We start from the raw sequence: 27,798 nt of genomic DNA, 5'->3' as shown, positions 1-27,798 counted from the left end.
GAGCCGCCGTTGTGGACGGCTGGGGGCCCACCAGCTCCCCCAAGGCCCCTCGCCCGCCTCCCCCGGGCTGGCGGTGCCGCTCCTCGGCGGCTCCCGGCCACCACCGTCGGAAGTGAGGTCGCGGCGGAGGGCGGGGCCCGGGCCGGAAGCGAGCGCGGCCGGGCTGCGGGGCGGCGAGGCGCCGGTGGCGGAGCCCGCGGGAGGGGCGCCGTGCAGGTCGGTCTGTCAGCGGCCGCGCGTGGGGGGTCGGGGCAGCCCCGGGCACGCCGCCGCCGCCACCGATCTCGGGGCGAGCGCGGGTCGCGGGTGCCCGTCGCCCGCCGGGCCGGGCCGGGCAGCGTGTGGGGCGGCGGGGGCGGGGGCGGGCGCGCTGCGCCATCCGGAGCCGGGCCGGGGGCGTCGCGCAGGCCGGGCGGCCGCGGGGCCGCGAGGAGCCGGCCGGGTCCAGCGTTCGTGCGAGCCCTGCTCCCCACGCCCGTGGGCCGGGGCGGGGTCCCTGGCCGCTCCCCCGGCCGGCCGGGCGGAGCGGGGCGGGGGTGGGCGGGGTAGACACGAGTGGGGCTGCGGTCGGTCAGGCTGCACCGCGCCCAGGGAGCTGGTGACGCCGAGCGGGGTCGGGCGGGGGCCCGACCTTCATCCCCACTGCCGTGGGGCGCCTCGCGGCCTTTCAGGGAGCCGGCGGCGGAGCCACTTGCCTCGCCTGGGACCCCGTGCCGGCTCGCCTGCGGCCGAGGGCGAGCGGGGCCCTTGGCTGTGGCGAGGCTGCTCCGGCCCGGGGCAGGGCTGAGGGCGAGCTCCGCGGGGCGTTTGGTGTTCCCCCAGGAAAGCGGTGGCTGCTGCTTGTTGCTTGTTTGAGAGATAAAGCACGGGTTAACCGGGCCGCACCGCGTTTGCTGTGGCTGATGGATGCTTGCTTTTCTTTCTCTTCTGAGCAGAGAAAACATTATAGAGATTACTTGCGTGTTGCCTCTACTTAGGCTAAATGTAAATGCGTGAAAACTACAGTTGTAACTCCTGTTGTTCTTACTAAGGAAAGCCAAAGGAAGCAAGGAAGAACTTTTTTAGACAGGCTGTTTTAATATTAACGGCTTCATTAGAAAAAAATGTTGTGGTGAGTCTCTTTTCAGGTAAAACAAGTAAAAATTTAATTTGTGTCTGCTTACACACAGTTTATTTCTAGATTTCATTCATTCATAGTTAAATTTCAAACTTGGGAGTGTTCATTTATTTAAAAATTGAAAATAAAGTTGTTTGGGAAGATGTCCTGAATCCATTTTCTGAGCTCTTGAGTTTTCGAAAGGGATTGTTTTAACTAACCATAAGTTTTGAGGCCTGTTAGATGCTGTCATTCAAGCTTTGGTGCAACTCTTCTGTCAGTTACTCCTCCCTGTCTTCAGTTTCTCTCTGCTTCTCAGTAGCTGATTTTTTGTTTGGTGAGTTTGTGGTGGTTTTCTTTTCCAGTCTTTAAAAAGGATTTTGTGGGTTGGTTTTTGGTTTGGTGTTTTGTTTGGGTTTTTTTCCCCCCTCTCCTGTAATTTAATTAGAATTTTGATATGCTGCTATGTGAAAAATCTCATTCTGATACTCCACATTTTGGATAAAAATACTTAACTTTTTCCTCTGTGGTGGCCCTGTCACTGAAAATTTTTACCAATAGCAGCCTCAAAACAACATTGTTTATATTCTGTAGCCCAGCCAAAGAATTAGACCAAAAATTTTAAAAGCAAAAGCAGTGTAATGCCTATTTATTTTCACCTAATCTTACACTTCATTATATTTTAAATTAGATGTGCTTTATTTTTAATTACAAGCATGGAAGAGAGCTATTCTAGTGAATACTACATTGTCTCTCTTTTTCCGAACAGTTTGCATGCTCCCACTAGACTTGTTAAATTGGTGTTGCTTCCTAATGGCTCTTTAGTGTAAGCTATATCCCTGCTGAAGTTAGTAAGCCCTATGCACTAGTCTTTGTAAGTAGAGAAACAGCTTCCGATCTTAGTATGTGTGAAAATAGGCTTAACTCCTTCTTTAAGTAAGATGCTGTCTTACAGCACTCGTGGCTTGCTGCTGCCAAAAGTGAGAGGCCTTGCTTTGTGATGTCCTCCCTTGTATGAGTTTTTCAAGATCCCTCCATACATTAGTTGAGTATACTAAAACAGCAGAAAAATATTCTTGTTTTCTTTTCCTGGATTTGTTTTCTTCCATTTTAGTGAGTAGAATCTACTGTAAAGAGGACTGATGAGTGCTGGAGTTGGCACAAGGTAGGAGCAGGAGCCACTTGGGATGGAAGTGGGGACTGGCACTCCACCCTTGAGGCAGTGGTTTATTCACTTCCCTGTCTTTTGTGTAACCAAGCCAGTAATTTATCTAGGCCTACTCATTGTTTTCTAAAATTACATTTTTTCTGAAACTTAGGTAGTTACATCACCCTTCTTCCTCTTTCCCTATATTGCTTTATCCTCCTTTGTTATGGAGCACATGGTTTATTCATGTTTGCATAGGAAAATGTTAGCATGTGACTTTTTTTATGGAAGAATGTATAAAGCAGTTAAAAGCATATGGCATGTTTATGTATATTTAGCTGATACATAAAACCTACCACTAGGGGAAATTAATACACATTAGTTCTTGAGGCTCAGCTGAAATACTGTTTTGTGTAGCTCTAGGTCGCTCTTAGGGCATTACAGTATTAAAGATATATCCAGATTTTAAATGATCAAGTGTAACTCAGTCATCCTTGCTTGAAGATTCCCCTGGAGCTTATCAGCAATCCAAAACCAAACAACTTGGAGCAATAGTACTCTGCTGAGATAAAAACATACAGGTTGTGCTCTGAGCAAGCGTGCAGTGCTTCTCATTTATTGCACAAGAAGGAATGGAGAACTGTTTTGAATTATTAGTTTGTTGCTGGCTTACTTCCGTGGCTGATGAACTAATTTGATAACGCCTAGACGCTGTTATTTTTATGCTGGAAAATCCCTATTATGATCTCTTAGTAGATGTGATACAAGTCGGTATCATGGTGTAGATAGAAAAAGGTTGTCTTTGGTCTGTGTGAACACTTAAAATTGGGGTAGGGCGGGGATGGAGAACCTGGTCATGTAAGAACAAAGGCTTTTTACACATCTTTTTCCTTTCAGCATCTCAAGAGGAAAGATCCATTTTGTGTAGAAATAAGTGATTTCCAGAGGACAGCCCAGATGACAGAACTGTCTGCACATTTACCCCAGTTTCAGCATGGGCAGCTGACAGAAAACTTCCCTGATAACCACCTCAGCAACACCGTATGTAACAAACAATTTCATTACCTGGTAGCAGTTAAATCAGGATCAATAATGAGTGTGGATGAAAACACAGTTCAGAACTCTAGAAATCTGTTTGTTGGGAGTAATTTTCTCTATCTGGACTGTTGTGGTGATAAGCAGTGCTGAAAGAAATATTCTGTAAAATATCTGATGTTCTAAACTCATTTTTATATACAGATAAGACTTCCCCCAGTTTAAAATGGTGTTAGAGTGACCAAGCTCTCAAGAAAAATAAGAAAATGGGGTGGGATGCTCCTGTGTCAAACATTGACCTTTAAAGGATTTAGTGAGCTCTCTTGATCTAGCCTGGCTGTGGTCTGCTTGATTCACAGGTTTCTCAGTCACAGAGTTAATTTTAGTCTAGGTAGAGCTTGAAGCCTGGGTTTTGTTGTTGCTATTGGAGGACTACTCCTATGCAGGAAGAGCAGCACTGTCTTGTCTTACTTGTGAATAATTGTCAAGGTGCTCTCAGAGTTCTTGAGGTTTTGGGGGGGAGGGGGAACTCAAACCATAAAGTTATACTATTGCTTTGAAAGACCTAAGCACATAATTGTTGCTAAAACTGTACTCATTGTACTGCATGTGTTTTGGTAAAACCAACTTTAGATGATCAACTTGGGTGTGGTGCTCAGGCTCTTGGATTTGTCATGCTCAGTTCTTTGTTCCTGCTATGGCTCTTAAATATCAGGTTTCCTTGTGACACAGAAATGCTCTTTTGAGGCTGGGCCACTTGTATGGCAGTGATTCAAGAGAATATTTTGATCCCTGCTCTAACTCTTCTGTACAATCCAGCAGTTTAAGTAGAATTTTGAAAAATCCTTGTCTTTATCTCAGATCAGCATCCTGCTATATCAGTAAAAATATAAAACTCTTGAAAACTTATTTTTAAATTAGAAGTCAGTCTGACTTAAGACCTTACTGATTATAGAAACTGTTAATAAAAATAGAAAAGTGGAAACTTTCCTACTGCATCCTTTGTGCTTTTACTTCAGAGGGAATGAAAAAGGTTTCCTTTCATCTTGGACAGATGAGAGATTAACTTTTACTGAACAATTCTGCCAGATTAAAAAGGCAGACCTCAGCAGTAAGCTGTGGCCTCACCATCCTTACAGATAACTTGGTGATGCTCCTTCCGAGCAATGGGGGATGGATGGTTCTATTTACTTCTGATTAACAGGCTGTACTGATGAATAGCTACTAATTGTGCTTTTTCTTTCCATGTTTTAGTGTAACTCTAAGTGTAGTTTCAATACTTAGTTGTAATGATTTTTCTCCCCTACACACATCCGCTTTGTTTTTGTACGTATGTACAAAAACCTTTTCCTGCTTAAGTATATCTGGCTTCTGTGGCGAACAGTCAGCATGTGAAATCACTAAGTACTATAATTTGCCATCTCTTCTTCCAGTCACAGACCAAGAGTTCAGCCTGGTCTTCAATATCTGTCACTGTATAATGACCTTTAAACATAAATGGTGTATGTGAGAACTGATGAAGTCTGTGCCCACTGTCAGGCAAGGCAGTCTGCTCCCGATGGTTAAATCTGGATTTAATAAATAAAAACTTCTTATCAAATATGCTAGTTTTTTATCTCTTGGTTCAGGGGTATTGCTCTGAGTTTGCTATTAACTATTTTCCTGATAGGAAAAAAAAACCCTATCATTTGCTTTTGATATTGTTTATTCACCTGAAAGCGCGTAGTTCATAACTTACGTTTGCTTACGGTGTTACAACAGGTGTTACTGACTTTTTAGCTTCAGAATTTTCACTTTTAACTATGTCTGAGGAAAGTGAAGAGTCTGTTCCTTTGCTTCTACTTCAGCAAGAGTCCATGGCCTCTGCTCTGTTTAATACTGATCAGGTAGGATACGAGTGCACTTTGTTCTTTTAAGCAGTGGGGCACGCGCATGTCACGTTTAGCTACACTTTAGTAGCCTGAAAGGACAACTTTTTTCTAGTTTTAACAGCAAATGAGAGAATAACTCTTATAACTTTTGATGCCCATCTGGTTTTCACGCACTGTGTTTTAGTATGTAAAGGCATTTTGTGATTGGGTCTTTGTTGCTAACTAGTGAAGGGAATAAAATGGCACATATTGGTCTAATTTCTTCAATTTTTCTCTTTATGTTTGATTTTGCGGTTTTTTGTAGTGGTGTGCTAGTTAATCAGGCTTTTCCTTTGGCTGTTTTTGTGTTTGCTTTGCGAAGCTGTAGATTTTTATTTTACTACTTATATTTCTGTGCCTAAGATTGGAGTAAGTGCTCCCTCATGCAGGACTGCTATTACAGCAGAGAAAGAGCAACGTATTCTGCAAGTGTGCAGAAACCTAAATACTAGGTCTGCTTTACTTGTGAAATGTTCCAAGGCTCTGATCATCTCCAATGTAGCGTTACTTATGATCATCTGTCGTGGTTTAACCCCAGCCGGCAACTAAGCACCACGCAGCTGCTCACTCACTCCCCCCACCCAGTGGGATGGGGAAGAGAATCGGAAAAAAAGCCTTGTGGGTTGAGATAAAGACAGTTTAATAGGACAGAAAGGAAAGAAAAATAATGATAATGATGATAATAATAATAATAAAATGACAATAGTAATACTAAAGAATTAGAATATACAAAACAAGTGATGCACAGTGCAATTGCTCACCACTCGCCGACCGATGCCCAGTTAGTTCCCAAGCAGCGATCTGCCCCTCCTGGCCGGCTCCCCCCAGTTTATATACTGGGCATGATGTCATATGGTATGGAATATCCTTTGGCCAGTTTGGGTCAGCTGTCCTGGCTGTGTCCCCTCCCAGCTTCTTGTGCCCCTCCAGCCTTCTTGCTGGTCAGGCATGAGAAGCTGAAAAAGCCTTGACTTAGTATAAACACGACTTAGCAACAACTAAAAACATCAGTGTGTCATCAACATTATTTTCCTACTAAATCCAAAACATAGCACTATACCAGTTACTAGAAAGAAAATTAACTCTATCCTAGCCGAAACCAGGACATCATCTTAGGCAGTTTATTTAGACAGGTAAGCTTATTGTTGTCTTGTAGACTGAGAGAAATGGAGTATTTTACTATCAAAGTGAAAAATGTTACATTTGAGCTGTAATCTGTACAGAAAGAGGTTCAGTTGCAGCCAGCATTTCAGAATAATTAAACATGATGTCTTTATTTGCATTCTCCCATATGCCTGTTTCTATCTGACTGTCAGTAATTGTATGTGAGGACTTTACACAAAATGCCAAGTGATATATAATGAATCTTTCATTTAGTAAGAAATAATATTGAACCCAAGATCTTTTTTAGGATGTACTTTAAGTTAGTGATACTAAATTCAAATTAAGGTGAAAACCTTAATTTTAAAAATCTGGTTGCCTGATAGTTTTAATTGTTTAATTAAGACAATTTTAGATTTTTTTTTTTTTTTTCCTCCACTTATATTCAGTTTCCTTTTTGAAAAATAAAGCAAATTTTCTTAGAGGACAGTTCTTGAAACCCTGCTGAGCTTTATCCTGAGGATACCACAAAAAAGGAGTAAATAAGCAAAGCATTTGGTGTGTTTTGTTACTTTTTAATGTTTTGTAAAAGCAAATTTTTCATGAGTTGGGGAAGTTGTAAAGCTTCAACCAAGGTTTTAGCAGTGTCAGTGTTTGCAGTTCGAAGTCCAGGGACTTGTACTCCTTAATCACTTAAGTGCTTTTGCAAACTCCACTGAGTTCCTGAGTGTATACTTAACATCTTACCCTTTGTGAGGGTGGGGCTGGGAAAATTCTGTATAAAGAATCTCCAAAATCACTATTGATTTATCAAAAAACTGCAGTGAGTTAATGAGATACAAGTCAGCAGTTATGTTTGGAAATCCTATTAAGAACAGGTAATGAGACTTTAATATTGCATGTTTAAGGAAAAAATTACCTGCATAAGAGTACTTAAGCAGAAATTCATTAGGTTATTTTCAATGCCCTATCTTATGTCTAGAGCAATTTTACTAAAACTGAGTGATATTTTAAAGGTATTGCAAAAGGTATCTTCCTTCAGTTTATTGTACCTTTTAATCTAAAGCTGCTTTAGTGAACTGTTTGTAAATGAAGTAATTCTGAAGAAATGAGATTAATTTTGTATGGAATCAAAAATCTTTGTGTTACATCTCTTTTATGTTAAACCTCTTGAGTGGACAGAATGGGAACAATACAGCATTGACTTTGGACATGGTAATACAGTAAAAAAAAGAGTAGTCTGTATAAACTGTTGCATTTTAGGGCTTGTTTAGAGTGACTGGTAAACATAAAATGGTTTTGTTTCTTTGTAGTCCAGAACAGGTGAAGCATAGCTCACTCTCCTGTTGTGTTCTCTGTATGTGCACACAACATAGAAAAGGCTGAGTGCCCCCTGCTGATGGGGCGTCTTGGAGAGGGGGCAAAAGGTTTGTGACACCAGGAGGAGTGCAGGCCTGATCATTTCCTTGTAGGTAGTGTTCCCAGTTTGTGTTTTTGCTTGTGGTTAATCTTAATTCCATTGAAGGTTTACCTCTCTCTTTGTGTTTGAATTATACCCTTGATGTTTCATGTAGCAGTATCAGGAAGGCTAGGAGACTCATATTTGTTGACAAGAGTGGTGGAATTTCTTCAATGCCAGTGAAAGGATGTGGCAGTAGTATCCTTGGGAAAGGAGAGAAAGATCTGCACACTTAGCTCATCACGCTAAAACTTTGGGATCAAATCTCAGTATAAAGACTGAGAATTACCTGAGTTTGATCACCATTTCTGTGTCAATTCTTTTTGGTAAAAATGTGGGAACACAATACCTCATGAAACTCCATTTTAATATATATTCTTGTTAGTGTACTGTAGTGGGAGTAATGTGGTAAGGAAAGTAGAAATTTTCCTGGGATTTTCATGGAGTTAGGGTCATAAATGTCTGTTTGGCATTATTTCTAGGAACAGATATAGTTAATTCTTGTCAAGCTATGAGTAATCTACTGTCATGCACCCTTGTGTCAACTGTAGTTTGGACCAAGGGAAAAAGCTGTCTTTATTCAGCTTTTTAAATTCTGTTTAAAGGAAAGGCAACATAGGCTATTAGATGCAACCAGCCTACTTTCAGCTGCTGCTGTTTTTAATACTAATGCTTCTAACATATCTCTGTGCTCCCATTCTCTTGATAACTATGTGATGCAATTAATTACTACTGTTTAAGTCCTTGCTGTGGCAGGTGTTCTTGACAGTAAATATTACCTTACACGTTTCCTTCTCAAGATCATCTTTAGCTTAGTGTACAAGAATATGATTATGGATAGTTGCTGAGGAAACTGTTTTTTATGTATTGCAGAATGACAACAGCGAAAGACGTCGCCATGATAATAGTGAGCGCAGAAGAAATGACAATCCCGAGTCTGAGACCAATGGGCAGCCACAGAACAACATTCAGCAAGTGGTGGAACAAGATGAAGAAGAAGATGAGGAGCTGACACTGAAATACGGGGCAAAACATGTGATTATGTTGTTTGTACCTGTCACACTTTGCATGGTGGTCGTTGTTGCAACCATCAAGTCTGTCAGCTTTTATACACGCAAGGATGGACAGCTGTATGTATCAATTTTTTTCCCCTATCTTTTCAATGGACTCAGATAATTTTCTTTAATCTCCATTTGTTCAGGAGTCTAATTCAAGCAGTGAACTCCCTCTTGCTTCCCTTTTCCCCTACACCAGCCCACAGACAGTTTTGTTTTATTCCTTCCAGAAACCAGACTGTATATTCGTGGTACTATTAACATTTGTTGTCTATCTGGTGACTGGTCAGGATAATATCTTGGTTGTTATTGCTTGATTCAAATCTTAGTCCTCATTTTAATACTTTGTCGTGCCTTGTGGTATTTATAAAATAAACTCAATCCTGAGCCAAAGCCATTTCAGTTATATTCTGCTAGAATACAAAGATTTTGAAAAAGGAAAAAAAAAACCACTCATTTAAGTGAAGTAACATTATATGCCAAGTTCTGGTTTGCCTATGCTGTTTGATAAAGAAATTCAAATGCAAGAGGAAGATAGCTTTATGAGGTTCAGTTCTGTTGTAGTTACAGAAACTTTCCTGGCAGGTTTCCTGTCTAGAATTTTTTTTTTTTTTTGGCAAAATATTAATGTTGCCAAAAAAAAGCAATTTCAGTGAAAGCTGATTTGAGAGAAAGGAGACAAAGGAAGAACACTGAGCCTGTCAGAACCTGCAGCAAATCAGTCTAAATGTTCCACTGTGAAAACGTTTAGACAAAATGATTCAAAGTGTGTTTGGCTTTGAAATGTTTGTATAATATAAGCATGTCATAAAATGTTTCAATAAAACACAAAGTTCTTTTTCACTATCAAAGTTGTTGATCAAAGAATTATTTTTCTTGAGATTTTATTCATGGTAAGTGTTTTCTCCCCCCTGCACCCCCCCACCCCTAATGAAGTGTTTTTTTCCCTGGGTTGTTGTATTTCTTTAAGAAAAAGAGAGTTGAGCCCATACATTGTTTGGTTGTAATCACTAGGGAACCTTTCATTGTAAATCCACTAGATGGAGTGCTTATAAAGGTCTAGCTGCAGTAATAGTCTAGTGATTCATAGCATGTCAGTAATTGTATCAAACAACGTGGAGTTCTGTTTTTTGTTTTACAAAGTAGAAAATAGTAGTAATCTAAGAATGTAGGAAAGGCAAGTCTTCTAGGGAAAACTTTTTTTTTTAATTAAAGTTTGCATAATATGATACTATGCCGCCTTTCAAATTTTGCTTAAGTAGAAAATAGCTGTTGCTTCTACAGCTCTGAATTGAAAGATTACTGCAATTTCATTTGATGTTGGCCTCACATATCGGACACATCTGTGCATTCAGTGGCATTTCAGTTACTCTTTGTTGTTGTAGCATCTACACTCCTTTCACAGAAGAGACAGAGACAGTAGGACAGAGAGCCCTGAATTCAATTCTCAACGCGGCTATCATGATCAGCGTTATCATTGTCATGACCGTACTCCTGGTTGTGCTTTACAAATACAGGTGCTACAAGGTGAGTATAAATATAATTGACTTGAGTAATTGTGCTAGTTTTGTTTATTAGTACAGATTATTGAGAATGGAACAAAATGAAGGGTTATCAAGGATGAGCGGGCAAAAGGTTCAATTCACTGTTTCAATTTTGTGGCTTCTGTTCCTTTGACACAACGGGGAGGCAAAGGGCCAGTGCTAACACTGCTGGCTGTTTTGTCAGTTAGAATTAGGGTGGCATTGCTTCCTATTCTTGCAAAATGTACCATGTACTGAAATCTTCCTGTGGTCAGGAACTACAAAGTGCAGACCTGGTCCTACAATTTGAAATCTATTCAGGACTTCAGGGGCTTCTCAAGGGCTCCCCTCTCCCCACCCTGCCCCCAGTATTGAAGTCTCCCAACAGTGTGATGTGTGCGTAGCTACACACATCAGGCAATACCCTTATAGCAAACAGAGACCCTAAGGCTCTTTTATGAAAGACTTCAATCATATAATGATGTAATCTAGGCAAGTCCAGGCTTAGCATAATTGCAATGTCACCTGCCTGGGAGGAGTTGTTCGTGAAAATTCCTGGTTGTCTTTTGGTCTTAATGACCAATTTGATAAGGCTTGGCCTAATAAAACTTCCCAGTGTGCAGCCAGAACCTTCAATCTGTTTCGTAGTTGTGAAACAGGCAGTGGGATCCATGCACTGGCACAAAGCTTTGTTCCACTTTATTTTGTTTTGTTCAAGAGGGGAAAAATGGTTTTGGTCTTCATGGCTGTGGGTGAAACATCTTTACAAAGTATCTGTGGAGCGACTGGGGAAATTTATTTTTGCCTGAATCTGCATACAGCTTGGAATAGTGTTTTTTAAAGTATGAACCTTCTCTTTTATCACAGTGTGGTGTTAAATCTGAACTGACAAAGTTTTCTTTTTAAACTGTCAATTCTGTTCATTCTAATGAAGTCGAATAACTGATGTACTTCAGCTAGGTTCCTTGGCAGCCAATCGGTTCTCCTCAGGTGCTGAAGGCGTCAACTAGTTTTTACTAAGCTTTTCACATTTCTGGCTTCCCTCTTGACCTTACAAAGCACTGCACATTCTCCTTACAAAAATAATTGTTGTACTAAAAAATTAGAATTATTAGACAACAGAAATTTCCTGTAGTTATATTTTATGCTAATTAAAAGAAATAATTATTTTTAGAATTGCTAACAGAGTATTTCTATGCTGCTATACCAGATTGCTGTAAAATGTAGTTACCTGTTCATTGAATTCTATTTTACATGCACTTATATATGTACAATGTAGTCTAGATTATGGGGAATGGAACTTATAATGAAAGAATGTTAGGCCTCCAGCTGGTAGTGATAATTTGCTTATCTTCTCAAGATTTTTATCTGAAAACTCCTTTGAAGAAAGGAAATACTATTTCAGCTTTACAGCTGTTAGTTTCCTATGTTTCTCCTGTATGTGCTAAGTTAAGCATGGTCCTGATTCTAGCTCCTAAATCTAACCAGAAACAGCATCTTTGAAGGTGATAGTATTTTACTAGCTTTTCTTTTTAATGTATTTTATTATTCTCTGCATTCTTTATTGTTTTAGTCTGCCTAACCAAAATCTGGCTGCTATAGCTCATTTTAGTTCTCTGCATTCTGCAATCCTTAGTTTTATTCAAGTTGTAGCAGGCAAAGCCTCTGTACCAGCACTCAATTAGTGTTGAAGCTGTTGTCAAATGAAGAATGAAAATTCTTTAATTAGAAGGCAACAAACCTGTCATGGTATCCTGCTAGGAAAATGCTGGCCAAAACTTAGAAGAAATACTTTGGAAAAATCACTTGTATGAAAAGAGGCTGGTGATCTGGAAAATGCTATAGCAAATGAGATGCATACTGAGAATAAAACATACATCTGTGTGTAAAATGCCAACTTATGTCAACTCTTGAAACCACCTCCTTTAGTACTGTTGACAGTAGTTATGCAAAGTGTGTGTAAACATTTGCTGGACTATGGCCTTGGTGTTTGACATTGTTAGCATTTTACTCTTTACTAGAATGAAACATTAGTATTCACGTTATTTTCTTAAGTGGTAAGAAAGTTTAAGAGCTTATACTACAAATAGAAGAACTACAGATAGAAGTCATGTTATTAAAGAAATGACACAGCTTGCCTTGCCTTGCCATTTTCTTAAAATGGTTTCAACTAGTTTTACAGAGAAATAAAATAACTTGTTAGGTAACTACTTAGATATATAGGTAGCTTTACAAGTTGTTTGAAAGTTGGATTCTGTTTCAGGTACCTATCAGTCTTCAGCTTTAGTATGTTTTTTTTTCCCCCCACTTGCTATGAGTGGTGACAGTTTGATGGACTGAGACATACACTTTGGCAGTTTTCCTGCAGCATCTTTACAGGCACCATGCTTATTACATGTGGGAAATTCTTAATTCTTTTTGAGCATACACTAGCAAATATGGAAAGCCAATCTGTTAGATTAGCAAGTTTGACAGGTTTTATTAGGTTGAAGGTTAAATTTGAACCTGTTTTGAAAGACAGACAGTGTGAAGGAGAATGGATGTTTCAAAAATTGCTGAGAATTTAAAAAATGCTTATGAAAAATCTAGTATTAGACTAAATGTACTAAATTACTAACTGTAATAGCTAGATTCTTAATTTGCTGGGAAGTCCTGGTTGCCTCACGTGAAACATGATTCCTTTAGTCTGTGTGTATATGGGCTTTACCTTTAAATTAACTTTTGCAAAATATTTTGAAAACTGTAACATAAGATGCATTCTACTACACATCTTTCAGAAGAAGAGAAATAGATAACACAATTTCTAAACAGTTTCTGAATACTTTGATCTGGTGTACATATGTAGCTAATTTAACCAGTTAATTTTCCACTGAGCATGTCTATTCAAAGCAGGATTTCTTATGCAGCTTGAATTTCTAGATTATTGCTTCTGACTGGTTATCTACTTTCAACGTTGGGTCTGGTTTTATATATAAGATTCTGTGCTGGGAATTTGACAAATATATGTTTCATTCTCAGTTCAGAGATTACCAAAGTTACAGGGCTCTTCAATCTTAATTTTTAATTTTTTTCTTTGCAATATACAGCAGTGGTATGCACTTTCATCAGTGCAAAGTCTGAGCGCCTGTCACTTCCAAGTTTAAATCTATGCATGTCCCTGCTGAGTACAACCCTGAACTGTTTTTTGTTAAATTGTTGGACATGTATATCTGCTCTCATATCAAAATTAGGGATTATGTCTATAGATGATTGATAGAGAATACAGAAATCCTTATATAGTCATTCATTGATGACATGCTAATTCTGAATTCCAACAGATAAGCACTGAAGGTTTTTCTATGTTTCAGCATTTAATTCTATAACTGTATTCTGAAAATGATTTGGAATCAGAACAGGCTTTTTAATTGTGCAAAAATGAATCAAGTTTTCTGTCTGTGTTAATGCTGGATATTTCTGCTATGTTATAATGCCACTGTTATCAAAATGGCCTAAAAATATACAGTCATTTTCATTGTATAGAACCTCTATTGAAAGACCACAAAGCATTTAAAATTCATAAGTGTAAATTGAAATACGATAATGTGTATAGACTAAATATGAATTTAGCAACAACCAAAGAGAGATATATCTGAATGTAATTTTCTTGCTTTAATCAAAAGGGAAAATAACCTTAAAAGCATTTTTAAGTAGATACTAACTTTAAAATAACAAATCTAAAAGAAAATCTATTTTGATATCTTTTTTTTCCAGGTGATCCATGGCTGGCTTATCATTTCTTCTCTTTTGCTGCTTTTCTTTTTCTCATTCATCTACCTGGGGTAAGTGAACTAAAGCATTAATATGCTATTTTTCATGTGTCACTTTGCGTATGTATTTATTTTAGAACTGGCCCTTGAATCTTAAGAAGAATGATAGTGAGTAAGCTATTGCAATAAAATTTTTAGTTTTATGTAGGTTCATAGAGTACACATAAAAGAGAGAGAGATTTATGGGTTTATAGTGCATCTGATATTGTACAGAAGTTGTCCATCACATGCATCACCAGAATAAGCTGTCTTCCACAGGGTAGCTTATTCTGTTAGCATATCTTCTGATAACTTTTTTTTTTCATAGCCATATGACTCAAGAGCAGTTGTTTACATCATGGCTTTGGTGGTGGGCTGTATATGCAAAGGCTGTTTGCATGGGAGTGGCAGAAAAGAATCAGCTGAAAAGAATCTACTCTCTCACCAAAATATATTCAGTGTTTTTCTTTTCAAATTTGGAAGCATGTGTTTATCCAGACATCAAGAAAAGTTGTACACAGTACTCAGTATTCTCCAAAATGAGCAACCTGATCAGGGTTTGCAACTAGAGTTATGCCATGAAATGATTATACTGTGTATATTTTTGTACCACTTGATGACAGATATACTTCTTTTTGAAGAAGCTTATTTAATTTGGTCTCTAGGGGGAGAAAATGGTGTTCCTTCAGTCACTAATTTTTGCCAGAAGTGATCTGTGATGCCTTTTTTGGTCAGTGTTTTCTCTAACCTTAATAACAACTTTTGAAATACCAGGCAATGTGTGCTGCACGAGTGCAGTGAAGGCTGGGTGGAGACAAGTTGTCAGGCTCACTTCCTTTGGGTTTGGGTTGGAGCTGGCACTCTTCCGTGAGCGTGTGTGAGCAGAGGGACTGAAGGCTTTCCTGACACTCTGCTTTCCTTCACCTGTCCCTGCTGCCTCACAGCAGTGCTGACTTCCTTTTGCAGAGGTCCAGTGAGTGAGGAGGGAGTTTGTAGACCAGTTATATGTGATGGCAGTAAGGGGCATCCTGTTAACACTGTATATCTCAAAGGCCAGCTAACAACTACGGAAGACAAATTTTCTGGAGGAAAGTATCATGCAAATTATAAGGTTCTTAGTGGCTTGATGAGTTGGTAGCAGCAGAGTCTGCAAAAAGCCATCACAACCGTTTCTTTCCTGGGTCAGTGGAAATCACCTGTGACTTGGTGACAACATATCTGTCTATTTTGGTTTTACTTATTGAGGGTCTTAATTAGTTTATAGTATTTGGTGTGACAGTGACACGGTTCATCCAAAAAGAAAGCTTTTTACTTTAGTTTTTGTGGCGAAGAATAAAATAGAATAACCATGTATATCTTACTTGGAAGTTAGCAAAGTGTTTCCATTCCACAGGCAGCAGGTAAGTAGAGAGATCTGTTTGCATGCCTTTAAAGATCCATTGTAGCCTCACAAGTTCTTATTCTTCTGATTTTTAAAAATCATGAGCATACTCAAAATGACTGGTTTTGCAGTAATGTCCTTTCCTGTCAATTTCTGCTTTGATTGAGAAGGAAATAGAACATTAATGAAAATTTTCAGAAAAGTGAAAGAGTTGGTGTGAAGCAAACACTGGTAAAATTATCCCCTTTATGAAGAATAGTTAAGTACTAATTGGAGATAGAATTTTACATTTGTGCCACTACACTGAATATGAAATTTAAAAAAATATATTCTGAAGCTTGCATCTGTAACTCATTTCCATTGTTTTAAGCAAACGCAGTCCATATTCTTTTCCTTTTTTTTTTTTTTTAGTGAGGTTTTTAAGACGTATAACGTTGCCATGGACTACATTACGGTGGCACTCATGATCTGGAACTTCGGTGTTGTGGGAATGATTTGTATTCATTGGAAGGGTCCGCTTCGGCTCCAGCAGGCATATCTCATTATGATAAGCGCTCTCATGGCCTTGGTGTTCATTAAGTACCTTCCTGAATGGACTGCGTGGCTTATCCTGGCTGTCATTTCAGTGTATGGTAAGGTCTGGGGCAAGGCATAGTAACAGGTATTATGGTGGGAATTTCTTCTGTTCTCTGATTTTTCCATTTGTCTGACTAGACCTTAAAAAAACAAAAAGTGTGGGGAGGGGGTGTCATCCAAAGTAGTGGATAAGGTGATTACAGACTTCAGAAATAAGATCGTGCTGTAAACCGAGATAGGTCCCCTGCAGCTAAGGGCTTTGTGTCACTGTGTGATGCCGTCTTCCTCATGTTTTCTGGAATTTCTAGATTCTTTGGGGAGGAGAATTGAAGTAATTCAAGAGAGTAGGAGATAAGAGACCTGTGTTGTCATTTTGATCTCTTCTATGAAGGTAGAGAGCTTTTGGCTTCTCATTTTCCTCAAGAATCCTTGGAAATTATTGTACGTTCAGAATTTAGGATCTTGTTGTTTGGGTACAGTCCCATACAGGTATAGATCTGCCCAACCTATGAATTGCTCAACTTTGTGGACATACAAACAACACCCTGATTCATGCCTAATGATATAATGAGAAGGAAGCAAGAAAGGATTAAAGGCAGTTTTCATTGCTCAAAGTCATTTTACATTTAGAAGGATTTGGTTGTGAGATCTGTTTCCTTGTTTTTTTTAAATAAAAAGAAAATTCATTTGAATTATCACATATTGCACTTTTTCAGAATGATGACTGAGGGATACCTAGATGTAGTTTTTTCATAAAGCTTTAGAGGGCACTGGACACTCTTGGTAAGAAGATCACTCTATATCCCAAATACTGATTTAGTTCCCAGGCAAGACTAAAATCCAGTTACTTAGACATAACTAAAACGTTACAGCTAAGTGTATCCATGAAGATGTGCTCATAACTTGAATTTTTTTGGAAGCATGTAAGTGTGATGAATGTGTACTCTGAAAGTCACTGATAATGATAAAGACTGAGAATCTGTCCAGTTGTAGAAGTGCAGGGGTTAATAAGATTTGATTAGCTCTGGTAGGTCAGTGTTCTCCTTAGGTGTCCTCTTCCTTCAGAGGGAGGAAAAATGTCCCTCGTGTGTACACTCATGGATCATAAGGCACATTAAGAAAACCTTCGCATCCCCCCTCCCCACTTCCACCCTTCGTATGACTGGAACAAATCTGAGTATTCCAAGCATTTCGCCTTCATTCAGTGATTGCAAAACAAAATTACTCTTCAGATCATATTCCAAGACCGTAACATGGTTGTTTTGAGTAAAGGGGAGGTAAGTTTCAAAGACTCTGACCCCATGCTAAGAATTCTTTACTTGAGGGGGACCAGCAATGGTGCTAGGGCAGTTAGCTTAGGTGCAGAAGGCCTGCTCTGTGCAACATACAGCTCCTGACAAGTAAGCTGTTCCTTTCAGTGTCAGATTTTGTTTCAAATGAATTTAAAGACATGCAGTGAGTGGACAACTGCAAAAGGCAGTAGCAAGGTTAATATGTAAATGTTACAGCTTTCTGTCCAAATATGCAAGACAAGGGAAAAGTAGCTGAGGTTGGTTGTGGAGTTGCGAATTTCATTAACAAACCATCAACATTCAGGTGAGAAACAAATGGAGCATCCGATAGATCAGTTTTCTTAATGCTGGTTTTGATCTGAGTAACTTATACAGTCATCCTATTTTGAAAATGATTGCTTTTCAGTTAATTTTTAGTTGTTCACCCAGTTTCATATACTGTCCCATGAACAAGAATTAAGGGAAGCAACAAAAAGCTGCTGTTCTTTTCTTATGTTAAATATGCTTTGAATACCTCTCAAATCTATGCAAAGACAGCATTTTTCCACAATGCTTAATAAACCTGTTTTTTTCCCTCTTCACATGCACATTCACTTTTTTCCCCTCTTTAAGTGGGAATAAATTGGAAGTCATGCCTGCTTCACAGAAGTTATGTAAACCTCAATTACCTGTTCTCTTAAAATTCATTTTAGCATTAAACTTGGGTTAAGAAAAGCTTTGATAATAGAAAGCAAGCTTGGGTATTTCCAAAATGTTAGTTGAATAGTAGCTGTCGTGAATTATTTGCTTTCAACTTGCAAGTCAACATACAGACACAGATACATTTGCAGTTGCATAATATCTTAAGTGAGGAACTTCACATTTTTTAAATTTGTGTACATATTACATTAATATGTAAAATAGGTTGTATAACTAAGAATATTAAAAAGTATTCCTGTAGGATACTGACTTGCGGCCAATGGCGCTCTCAGAAGTCTTTGTTCAGGGTAGCGTTTTATCTTATTAGCAGTCTCTGCAAGTGTTATAGAAAAACCCTCTTATAAGTATGTCTGCAGTGATGTAAGATCTTTTCACTCTGCCTTTCAGATTTGGTTGCTGTCCTATGTCCTAAAGGTCCTCTTCGTATGCTAGTTGAAACAGCTCAAGAGAGAAATGAAACTCTTTTCCCAGCACTTATTTACTCCTGTAAGTACATTTCATTAAATACTTTAAACTTACAATCATCCACTCAGCTGAAGTGGTTTTCTCATTTTTCTGTGTTTTAACCTGATGCTCATCAGCTGGAATTCTTAGTCTGTTCACTTGGGCCTCAGTTTTCCTTTCACTGTTGACTCAAAAATGTAGAACATCTTCTGGCTAAGATCTTTCAAGATAAAAACCAGCATGTTTTGTTACAAAATACGAACAGGAGAAATGGTAATACACCTTGTTTTGGCCAAAGTAGTATGTCATTAGGCTGTGAATTAAGCCTATTCAAAGGGAGTACTTGTTTTCAGAAAATATTTATCAGCTTTCAGTGCTTAAGTAACCTGTATGTTACTGGAAGGAAAGGGAGAAATTGCCAGGAAGAGATTCGTTTACAGAACTATTTTCTCCAGGGCTTGTCTTTTTTGATACGTTGTTTCTCCCTGCAGGTGTGAAAAATAACCTACTGAATCGCTGTTATGACCTGTGTATCAATTAGTACATAATTCCACTGTTTCTCAAGTTCCACATTGCTAGTTGTAATCATATGGATAAACAGTGAAATAGGTTAACCATAAATCATTATGCTACTGGTGCTCAAGAAAGGCCTGTATTTGGAAGCAGGAAGTGTGCCGTAGACTGGCTACTTCAGGGACAAGTTTACAGTAGAAAAAGGGGAGGGATTTCTTTATCTGTCACTCTTGCTGTGTTTTACTGATACTACTCATAGCTGCCTGTTCTGTTTTGTGGGAGGAGAGGTTAATGCTGAGAAACCACAAACTTGAATTAAAATATACCATTTAAGTGTGACAACATTTCATTACCTCCACATTGGAGAATTCTTTGTGATGGTGGGGGCAGAGAACAATTAACTTCGATGCAGATACTGCCTCTGAAATGAGGTACCTCAGTAACAGTCTTAATAGACCATTTTACTTGCAGATAAAAGAACTGATTAATGGAAAAAAGTAAAGAAATCGTCGATTCAGATTTTCAGAGTGGGCCTCGTATAGAGAAGTAATTCCTCTGGCAACAGCTGTTGCCATTTTTTTCAACATCTAGTAAGAATAAAACTTTTATTCACCAAATTCTGTAAATGCGTGTTGTAGCTGGTGCTGGCTGTGTTCCAGATATTACTGTGCTTTAACAAGAGTACAGTTGCCTGTTGCAAAAGATAGTTGTATTAAAAAAAAAAAAAAAAAAAAAAGGGAAGAAGAATAATGGATTGATGCCAACACTATCTCAGAATTACATACATCTGAAGATATGATTAGCTATGCTGAGGGTTTTTTTGGTTTTTTTTTTTTTTTTTTTAATAGCAACAATGATTTGGCTAGTGAACATGGCTGAGGAAGATCCAGAAGCCCAACGGAAAGCTTCCAAAAACTCCACTTACGATAAACAAGGTGATTTTTTCTTTGACAAACCTTTATAGTTGTCATTTTATTGGAATACTTGTTTATGGATATTTGGTTTTTAGCTTTTTAAGTGTCATGGTTGCTGTAGAAGAGTGAAAGCATGGCGCCTTATTAGGAATGATGAATCTGTCAAGACTTCAAAAATTGCTTACTTATTGTGTAGTTAATGTTCTTGCATTCATTTTTCTGGGATCCAGGATGTTGGTGGTGAAATGGCTTTCAATAGACAACTATTGACTGAGCTCAATTGCTTGTCAAATTGGGGTGATGTAGTATAATGCTAACTCATTTATATTTGTATTAAACAGAAGTGTGTCTAGCCCTCTTGGCTATGCAGCTAGGATGTTCAAAAACATGGGGTTTTGTTTGTTTACATGTATTATTAAAGCAGAGCAGAGTTTCTGAATTTAACATGCTTGAAGGGGTGTATATATATGTAACTTTCAGTAAAGTTTTCTGTTTTACTGGAAAATTAAGTTGTCAATGTTGATTAAAGACACTAATGAAATATTAGATGAGAGTTTATTCCTTAAACTGTGATCTTTAAATTAGGTCACCACAGAACTTCCACTCTGTTACGTCAAAGTACTCCTGAATACTAGGACTTGAGTGCAACATGTAGATGCTGTGACTGCAGAGTGCACATTCACTCCTGATTGTTTAAATAAGTATTAAAACCCTGAGTGAGAATGTCTTGTAATGGTGTGTGCCAATGTTAGATGTTGCTAAATATTACGGAATACCTCTTTTTTTCCTCATTCTTCTATGATCTTACATGTGGAGAGATTGTCATGTCTTAGAAGGCACATTTTTGAAGGAGATCTTAAATGCCTTTCTTCCTTTGAGCTCCGGCAAACCAGACTCAGAATGAAGATGCTGAAGCAGATGATGGTGGCTTTAGTCAGGAATGGCAGCAACAAAGGGACAATAGAATAGGACCCATTGAATCAACGCCTGAATCACGTGCTGCTGTTCAGGCTCTACCCAGTAACTCTCAAACAAGTGAAGACCCCGAAGAACGTGAGTATGGAGTACTGTGTCTGAAGGACTTAGTAAATCTGAAGCTAGTTAGTCTTAGTCTTAGTCATCCTGACTGCACAGATATAGTATGCTGTGAGCTAATAGCAAGCTGAAGAGCTTCTCTTGCTCATCATCAATACTGACATGCCTCATAGAAATAGATGGAGTTGCTTTTTGGTAGCTTTTGGTTTTGCTGCAGGAGTAATATTGGCCAAATTGATCTTCAGTTTGATACACAGACTCAAAACTTTAATAGCACAAGCTGCTTTCAGACCATTATACAGTCAGTTGCATTAGCTTCTGTCTTTTTCACGCAGTGTTCTGCTGTGTATCACCTCTTTTGGATTTTAGGCCCTGTAAATGCAGTCATTAGTGTTTTTTGCTTCAAGATTAAACTACTGTAATCCACTTGTAGAAAGCAATGTTTAAAACCTAATTGGAGACTGAAATGAATGCAGAATGCCATGGGCTTGCTTATTTTTCTCCAGCATCTTGCTGAGGTGCAGTATCTTTGGAGAGCATATGACATCAGTACTCGGATATCTGTTTTAACAGACTCGTGGTTTCCAGTTGGAGTTGAAGCTGCTATTAGATTTGCAAAGCTCTAAATAAATTAGGGTCTGCCTGTCTAATAAACTGCTTTTCCCATGTGATGCTGCCATGTTTAGCAGGTGCAACTGCTTCCTCTCATTCTCAGGTTCTACTCTGTTTAAAAATACAGAGACTTCTACTTTAAGAACAATTTTAGAATTTGCTTTGTCCCAAAAATTCCAAATTCAGAGTGTGTTGCAAATCCATTTTCATTTCTAGACCTTAGAAAAATAACATTAAGATGCAAAAATTTTAGGAATTGGGCTATTTTAGTTAGTTAACTGGTTAACTAAAACTCTTGTCTGGTCAGACTAATAATTTTCTCCTTCCTGTATTCTTACAGTGAATAGTAACGACAGATGTGCAGTGATCCAGTCAGACTTGTCAGCTAGCGTTAGCTTACTAGAAGTTTGGAGTGGCTTATTAGAAATTTGGAGAGTTCGCTTGTGTGGAAGGAGTAATCTAGCAGTAGCCTTTGCTTATTGTTCTGTCACGCTGAAAAGCAAGCATCCAAGTTTTGTTTCAGCAGTTAAAGGGTGTTTCAGTGCTTAAGAGCTTTTCGTGAATGCAGTGTTCTAGACCATATATTGGAGGCCTGCTGAAAGAGAGTAGGGTTGCCTTTTTTCTTTTTTCTTTTCTCTTTTTCTTTTTTCCCTTCCCCCCCCCCCCAATGATCAACCAGGCATACACCTCTGTTTTGATGCTCTGAGTTCCTCTTAAAACTCTAAAGTGAGTTTTGGGCTGGACTGTGATCAGGTGACAAAGTAAATGACAGGCCAAATGAAAACAGCTGGTGACCTGATGGTGACTCTGGTCAACAGATGTTGACCTCTGGACCTGATGTTGGCAGCTGGTGACTCTGACTTAATATCTTGGACTAAAAGCTCAGAAAGTGAACTGGCGTTCAGGAAATCTTCGTTATTTTGTTTGCAGAAATAATTGAGCATTGTGCTTCCAGAGTTATTGCTAAGGTGGTAATTACTATTTAAAAGAATAAGACATTAACTCATGAGTTTTCCTAAACCTCACATCTTGGACTAAATATGTTGGGGTTTTGCCTCTGTGATATGCTCTGTAATTACACACAAGTGCTTTTTAGAACTGCCTTAGTAAGAATTCTGTAGGAAAATTGGGAGGGCAGTGGAATATTTTGCTGGGTATAGGTTTCTAACTAGCAAATAAAACATCATCTGCAAGGGACTTATTTGTTTTCCCCCTCCCTTGGCCAGCTTAAAGGAATTGTACTTCCATATTCTGTTGAATATGACATGACAACCAAAAGTGGACACCCCCCAACAAATATAATTACAAATATCTGAGTTTCTATATATTGCATTTGTGTGTACAGGAGACTAGGAATATAGAAAAATTCTAATTATAGCATGAATTAATTGAGAAGTGTAATGTTCCTAAGCCATCTTGTTTCGCAAGAGTTTTTCTTTTATCACTTTATCACCACTACTGATTCAGGAGTAGTACTAGTTTTGAAAATAAAATGTTCTTATTAGCAAGTCTTGTTGATACTTAATGTAAATCTGTATTATTCTCTGACAATTACTGATATGTAATATTAGTAGACTGTCTGATACTTAATGCTGCCATATATTCACTTTTGCAGGAGGAGTAAAGCTAGGTTTAGGAGACTTCATTTTCTACAGTGTCCTTGTTGGCAAAGCATCTGCAACAGCAAGCGGGGACTGGAATACAACTTTAGCGTGTTTTGTAGCCATATTAATTGTGAGTATAATGTAATATTATAATAGGGATAGTTTCTGTTGTTCATCAGGGACAAAGTCATAACTGCTACAGTTTTTTTCTTTGGAATTCGTTTATTTGGTGGCTAGACTGAAAACTGATGAGGTCTTTAGCTGTGATCTTCATTGGCTGTACATCTGACAACCTTTACTTTAGGACAGCATGAACTGTATCTTGTATTTCTGTGGGATTAATGTTTATGTATATAATCTTTTGCTTGTCAGAGTTCCCTAATTTCTCCCTATGTTTTTTGTTTTTTTTTTTCTTCCCCTCAGGGTCTGTGCCTTACACTTCTGCTTCTTGCCATCTTTAAGAAGGCCTTACCAGCTCTTCCAATCTCCATAACCTTTGGGCTAGTTTTTTACTTTGCTACAGATAACTTGGTGCAACCCTTTATGGACCAGCTAGCGTTCCATCAGTTTTATATCTAGCACACTTGATGCTGGTATTCTGTGGATATTTGTAGCAAATCTGGGAGGAGGAAAAATGTTTTTCCCTCAGTTCTCAAGTGAGATTGAAGTTTAATACTCAAGATTCCAAGCCTGAATCATTACAACTTCCTCCGATGGTGGGGTTTTTTTTGGTTGGGGTTTTTTTGTTGTTTTTTTTTCCCCCCTGAGACAACTGCTGCACTGGGCACCATATGAATTTTCCTGTGTGAAAGTGGCTTCTTCCTGATGGCCGGTCTAAACCGGGTGCTATTATATCAGAGGTAATCTGATATACATATCTCTGGTAAGGACCACCTGTGTGAAAATTGCTAATGCTTCCACCAGCAATGTGATCTCTTACCACAGGTTGATTATTTTCACAGCATTAAGGGTGCTCAGGACTTCCTTGATGTCAACAGACGAGGCTGACAAATCACATGGAACTTGTCCCTGTAACTGCTTGGAGAGAGAACCCAATTCAGACTTCAGTGATTTTTTGACAGTGGAGTCCTGACTCGGCTTTGTGTAATGAGAAAGGACTTTGTAGCAATTCAACAAAGGGAGAAAGTACTGTCACTCTAAGAGTGCTGCACCACTTCATAGCCTCTGTGCCTGAGTGTGCTTGGTTCAGTAAATTTAAAAGCTTTTTTTTTCACACTGGAACTAGAGCCTCTTCTCAGTTTTAATACTTTGTATCCTCAAGCATGGAGTGCACCTTCTGTACACCTGCTCCAGTTCATGTAGCTACTTAGACTTGGACTGAATTATTTGGCATTAGTGGATCATAAGGTCCTAACTTGGATCTTAGATTCTAAAAGGTTAATAAACTACATTAAAAAGCAATTTCAGGACTTACTCTTTGTGCTCTTGCAAATCATTTTGCTAGAACAGCATTTCAAACGCTGTGTTTGAGAGTAGTCACTAACAGCACGGACTGCATTGTTGGTATATGTTCCTTCTGTTGAAATTCTTACGAAATGAGTGGACATTTGCAGCAATCCCAGATGGAGTTTAGCTCACCAGATCTAGAGACCAAAGTGCTATTAGTAGCACTTCTAATGCATCACTGAAATTTTTCCTTTTTAAAAATGTGGTTTACAGTTCTGTTGACCTGAAGTATTGGTCACTCAACCGTCTAACACCTCAGGTTGGGCAGGGATATTTTTTTTGTGCAGTATCTTTATTGGTGAGGATACTTAAGTTAGGTGAGACATTACTTAATGTTACCAAGGAGCAGAATTTGTGGCCCTCTTCATTTTAATTACCTCTCTTGTGAGGTACTGAAGACTGGAGAAATGAAAGACAATTCAAAATCACTGAAAAGAAGATATGAGATTTTGAACTTCTTGCAAGAAAAAGAATCGATCCGAACCTTAAATCTGCTAAACTCTGCTTTCTTCTTCATTTGAAAGAACTCGTTTATGAATAATTGCTTGGAAATGAGACTTGTGTGAGATGAAGTTCTTTTTGCTGTAGGCTCTTACTCTGTACAAGTCATTTTTTTTCTGAGGGAAGCATAGGGAGTGGATAATATTGACGGGCATTCCATTTTACTTGCATCTTGATACTGGAGTCTTTGCCAAGTAGAAGAACTGTCAAAATCCTGACGCAAGCTCCTTTTACCTTTTTTCTGGAGCTTTGTTTCAGTGCCTGTAGATTCAAAGGACTGAGACGTCACAGATGCTTGCCAACCATTGCCCAAATAAGGGCAGAAAGGCTGTGATGTATAAATCTGCTTTAAAACCAAGAAAGGCTTGCTTTGATTGTCCTTGGAAATGTCTGTCCCTTTTCCAGTATGACTTGCTAACTGTAGTGTTAGCATTTAAATTTTCATAAAATATATTGTCTTGTCTCTTCTAAAGTACTTTTATTCATCTCATTTGTGTGCTCATTCATTGTGGATAGCATTAATAAACTAACCATATCAAAATTGCTTACAAGGACTTTTCAAGTCAAACTTACTTGTATATTCTAGCTTAAATCACTGTTCCATATTCTGCTGCAATGAAGCCTAACTTAAAACAGGTTGGTTTTTTGTTTTGGTTTGGTTTGTTTTTTGTTTTACAAGACTTTGAGTTGTTTTTATACTATTGTAACATCCCTTTCTCGAGCATTATATCTAAGAAAATCCCTTTCTGTGTTTTATTGGGCATCCTAACTGTTGTTTCATTGTATAGAACAGGTTTGCTAAGAGCAGGCATCACTAGCATCTGTTTGCATATCTGAGCCGACTCTCAGTTATGAGTTGTTACTTAAATGCAGCAGTCATCTTTATTGTTTGGGTTTTGGCTCAAATATGCACCCTGGGAGCACTAGCTCCATTAAGAGTTGCTTTAGAATCTATAGAAATGCACAAAAGCTTTTCCACATACTTGAATGGGTGTTAGATGTACAACCTAAGGAAGAGCTCAGAATCTTCAAACACTAAATTGCCAGTCTTCCACTCCCCAGAGCTGCTTCTGCTATCCTGAAGTTTTAATTTCTGAGCTAGTGTGGAGTTACAGTGATGGAGACTATAAAATTTATATTCACAGAGACTGTTCAAGTTTATTTGAATCTCAAAATAAATTCAGAAGCGAAATTGCTTTTCAAGCCCAGGCCAATATATGTTGAAGTACACTGCTTATTACCAAGTCTTACGTACACCTTCAAAAACCAGATGAAATTTTCTAGATTTGCCCTCTTATGGCAAGTCATGGTAGCTTATGTTCCAAATGAGATCTTGCAACTAAAGATCATCTCAGTGCTTGGGTCCATAAGGTTCGGTTGAGAATAGTTTTTGTTTGCATTTGGGTTGTTACTACGTAAGTGTGAAGATTGTGTCACTTTTCTCTCCTTTGTCTTAAAGCACCAATCTAATTTGAGATCGTGAACCATTTCAGCTTGGTTAGCTTGGTATAACTGAAAGACTTCTGATATGTAGTCTGCATTTTTGAGAGAGTTTTCCTTATTATTAGATTAGTACGTTAATGACAGCACATTAGACTGTAGCTCTGAAAGAACTATTGTGTAACCATAGTAGCTAAATTCATCTCTTTTGTGCCCAAGCAGACTGACTGGTAACTGTTGTGTGACTGTGTCAGTATTCATACTTTGAAACCGGGTATCATGATAGCTTTCTCTCCCCTTTCAGTTTACGTCAATGATTAGTCATCTTTGGCTAAGCTTCAAATAAATAAATGAGAAAACGTAATACTGAGTTACAGATTTGCCTGAAAACCAGCCACTTTCATTTCTCCTTTTTTTTTCTGTTGGGGGATTCAATCCAGAGCAAAAAAGAGAGATCCCTGGAAGCTGGTCTTGTAGCAAAGGTGTATGATGCTGTCATATCTATATATGGCTATTATGGTGGCACTCAAATTCAAATGTCATCTGTGTGAGGTGAGTCTTGAAGGTACGCGTGTGATATTGCAGCACATTCAGAATAGTTCTGACTTGGCAGATGATGACTTCTTTGAGCCAAATAATCAAGGGCTGTGCTCCACTAAAAATGGATAATCTCCTCAATGTACAAAGCAGACCCTGACTATTTCAGGCATAGGAGACTGGTGCTTCTTGGATATATAGATATATATCTGTACCTATAGAGATGTAGATATATATGTACTTTGGGCCTGTAGATGACAACTGTTCTGCCATTAGTGCAGTCAAGAATTAAATATGCAGAAGTATGTTTTGGGTGAACGGTACTATATGACAAAACTTCTCAAAATGCTTTATTTAAAAAAAAAAATTTACTTGGCAATGATGCTGTTGAAACGAGTTTAATAGACTGTGGAACATGTCTGCACTGTGAGTGCATCTCAGTTGTAAACCTGATCATTGGGAATGCTGAAACACGAACTAGAATGGAATTCTTTTACACTCAAAGCATTTGCTGTTTTCTTTTTTACAAACACTGGTTTGTACATAATCTGAATTGAATGTGAATGTTTTTTAAACACGTTTCCGGTTCTTGATAAGATACGTTTTTGATAGATTATTGCAAATTTTCCTGTATTTGTCTAATTATTAAAATAAAAGTTGCATGGATCCTGA

General features: G+C 38.5%; 1 protein-coding gene across 3 annotated transcripts; it reads left to right on the top strand.

The window, feature by feature from the left end:
• Positions 1 to 167: 167 nt before the first annotated feature.
• Positions 168 to 27,798, top strand: PSEN1 (presenilin 1). Of its 3 annotated transcripts, XM_050897236.1 has the most exons (12): positions 1,061 to 1,111; positions 3,141 to 3,284; positions 5,126 to 5,164; positions 8,622 to 8,878; positions 10,189 to 10,330; positions 14,077 to 14,144; positions 15,904 to 16,124; positions 18,447 to 18,545; positions 19,865 to 19,951; positions 20,810 to 20,983; positions 23,193 to 23,311; positions 23,605 to 27,798. In XM_050897236.1, the coding sequence occupies exons 2-12, from the start codon at positions 3,201 to 3,203 to the stop codon at positions 23,758 to 23,760; spliced, it is 1,446 nt and encodes a 481-aa protein (XP_050753193.1). In that variant the 5' UTR covers positions 1,061 to 1,111; positions 3,141 to 3,200; the 3' UTR covers positions 23,761 to 27,798. The 3 variants fall into 3 exon arrangements, with proteins under 3 accessions (XP_050753194.1, XP_050753193.1, XP_050753195.1); XM_050897237.1 differs by lacking the exons at positions 1,061 to 1,111; positions 5,126 to 5,164 and adding an exon at positions 168 to 216; XM_050897238.1 differs by lacking the exons at positions 1,061 to 1,111; positions 3,141 to 3,284 and having other exon boundaries at positions 5,021 to 5,164.

This window comes from Gymnogyps californianus, chromosome 5, assembly GCF_018139145.2.
Source record: "Gymnogyps californianus isolate 813 chromosome 5, ASM1813914v2, whole genome shotgun sequence".
Classification (NCBI taxonomy): domain Eukaryota; kingdom Metazoa; phylum Chordata; class Aves; order Accipitriformes; family Cathartidae; genus Gymnogyps; species Gymnogyps californianus.
This window is presented reverse-complemented; position numbering and strand designations above follow the sequence as displayed.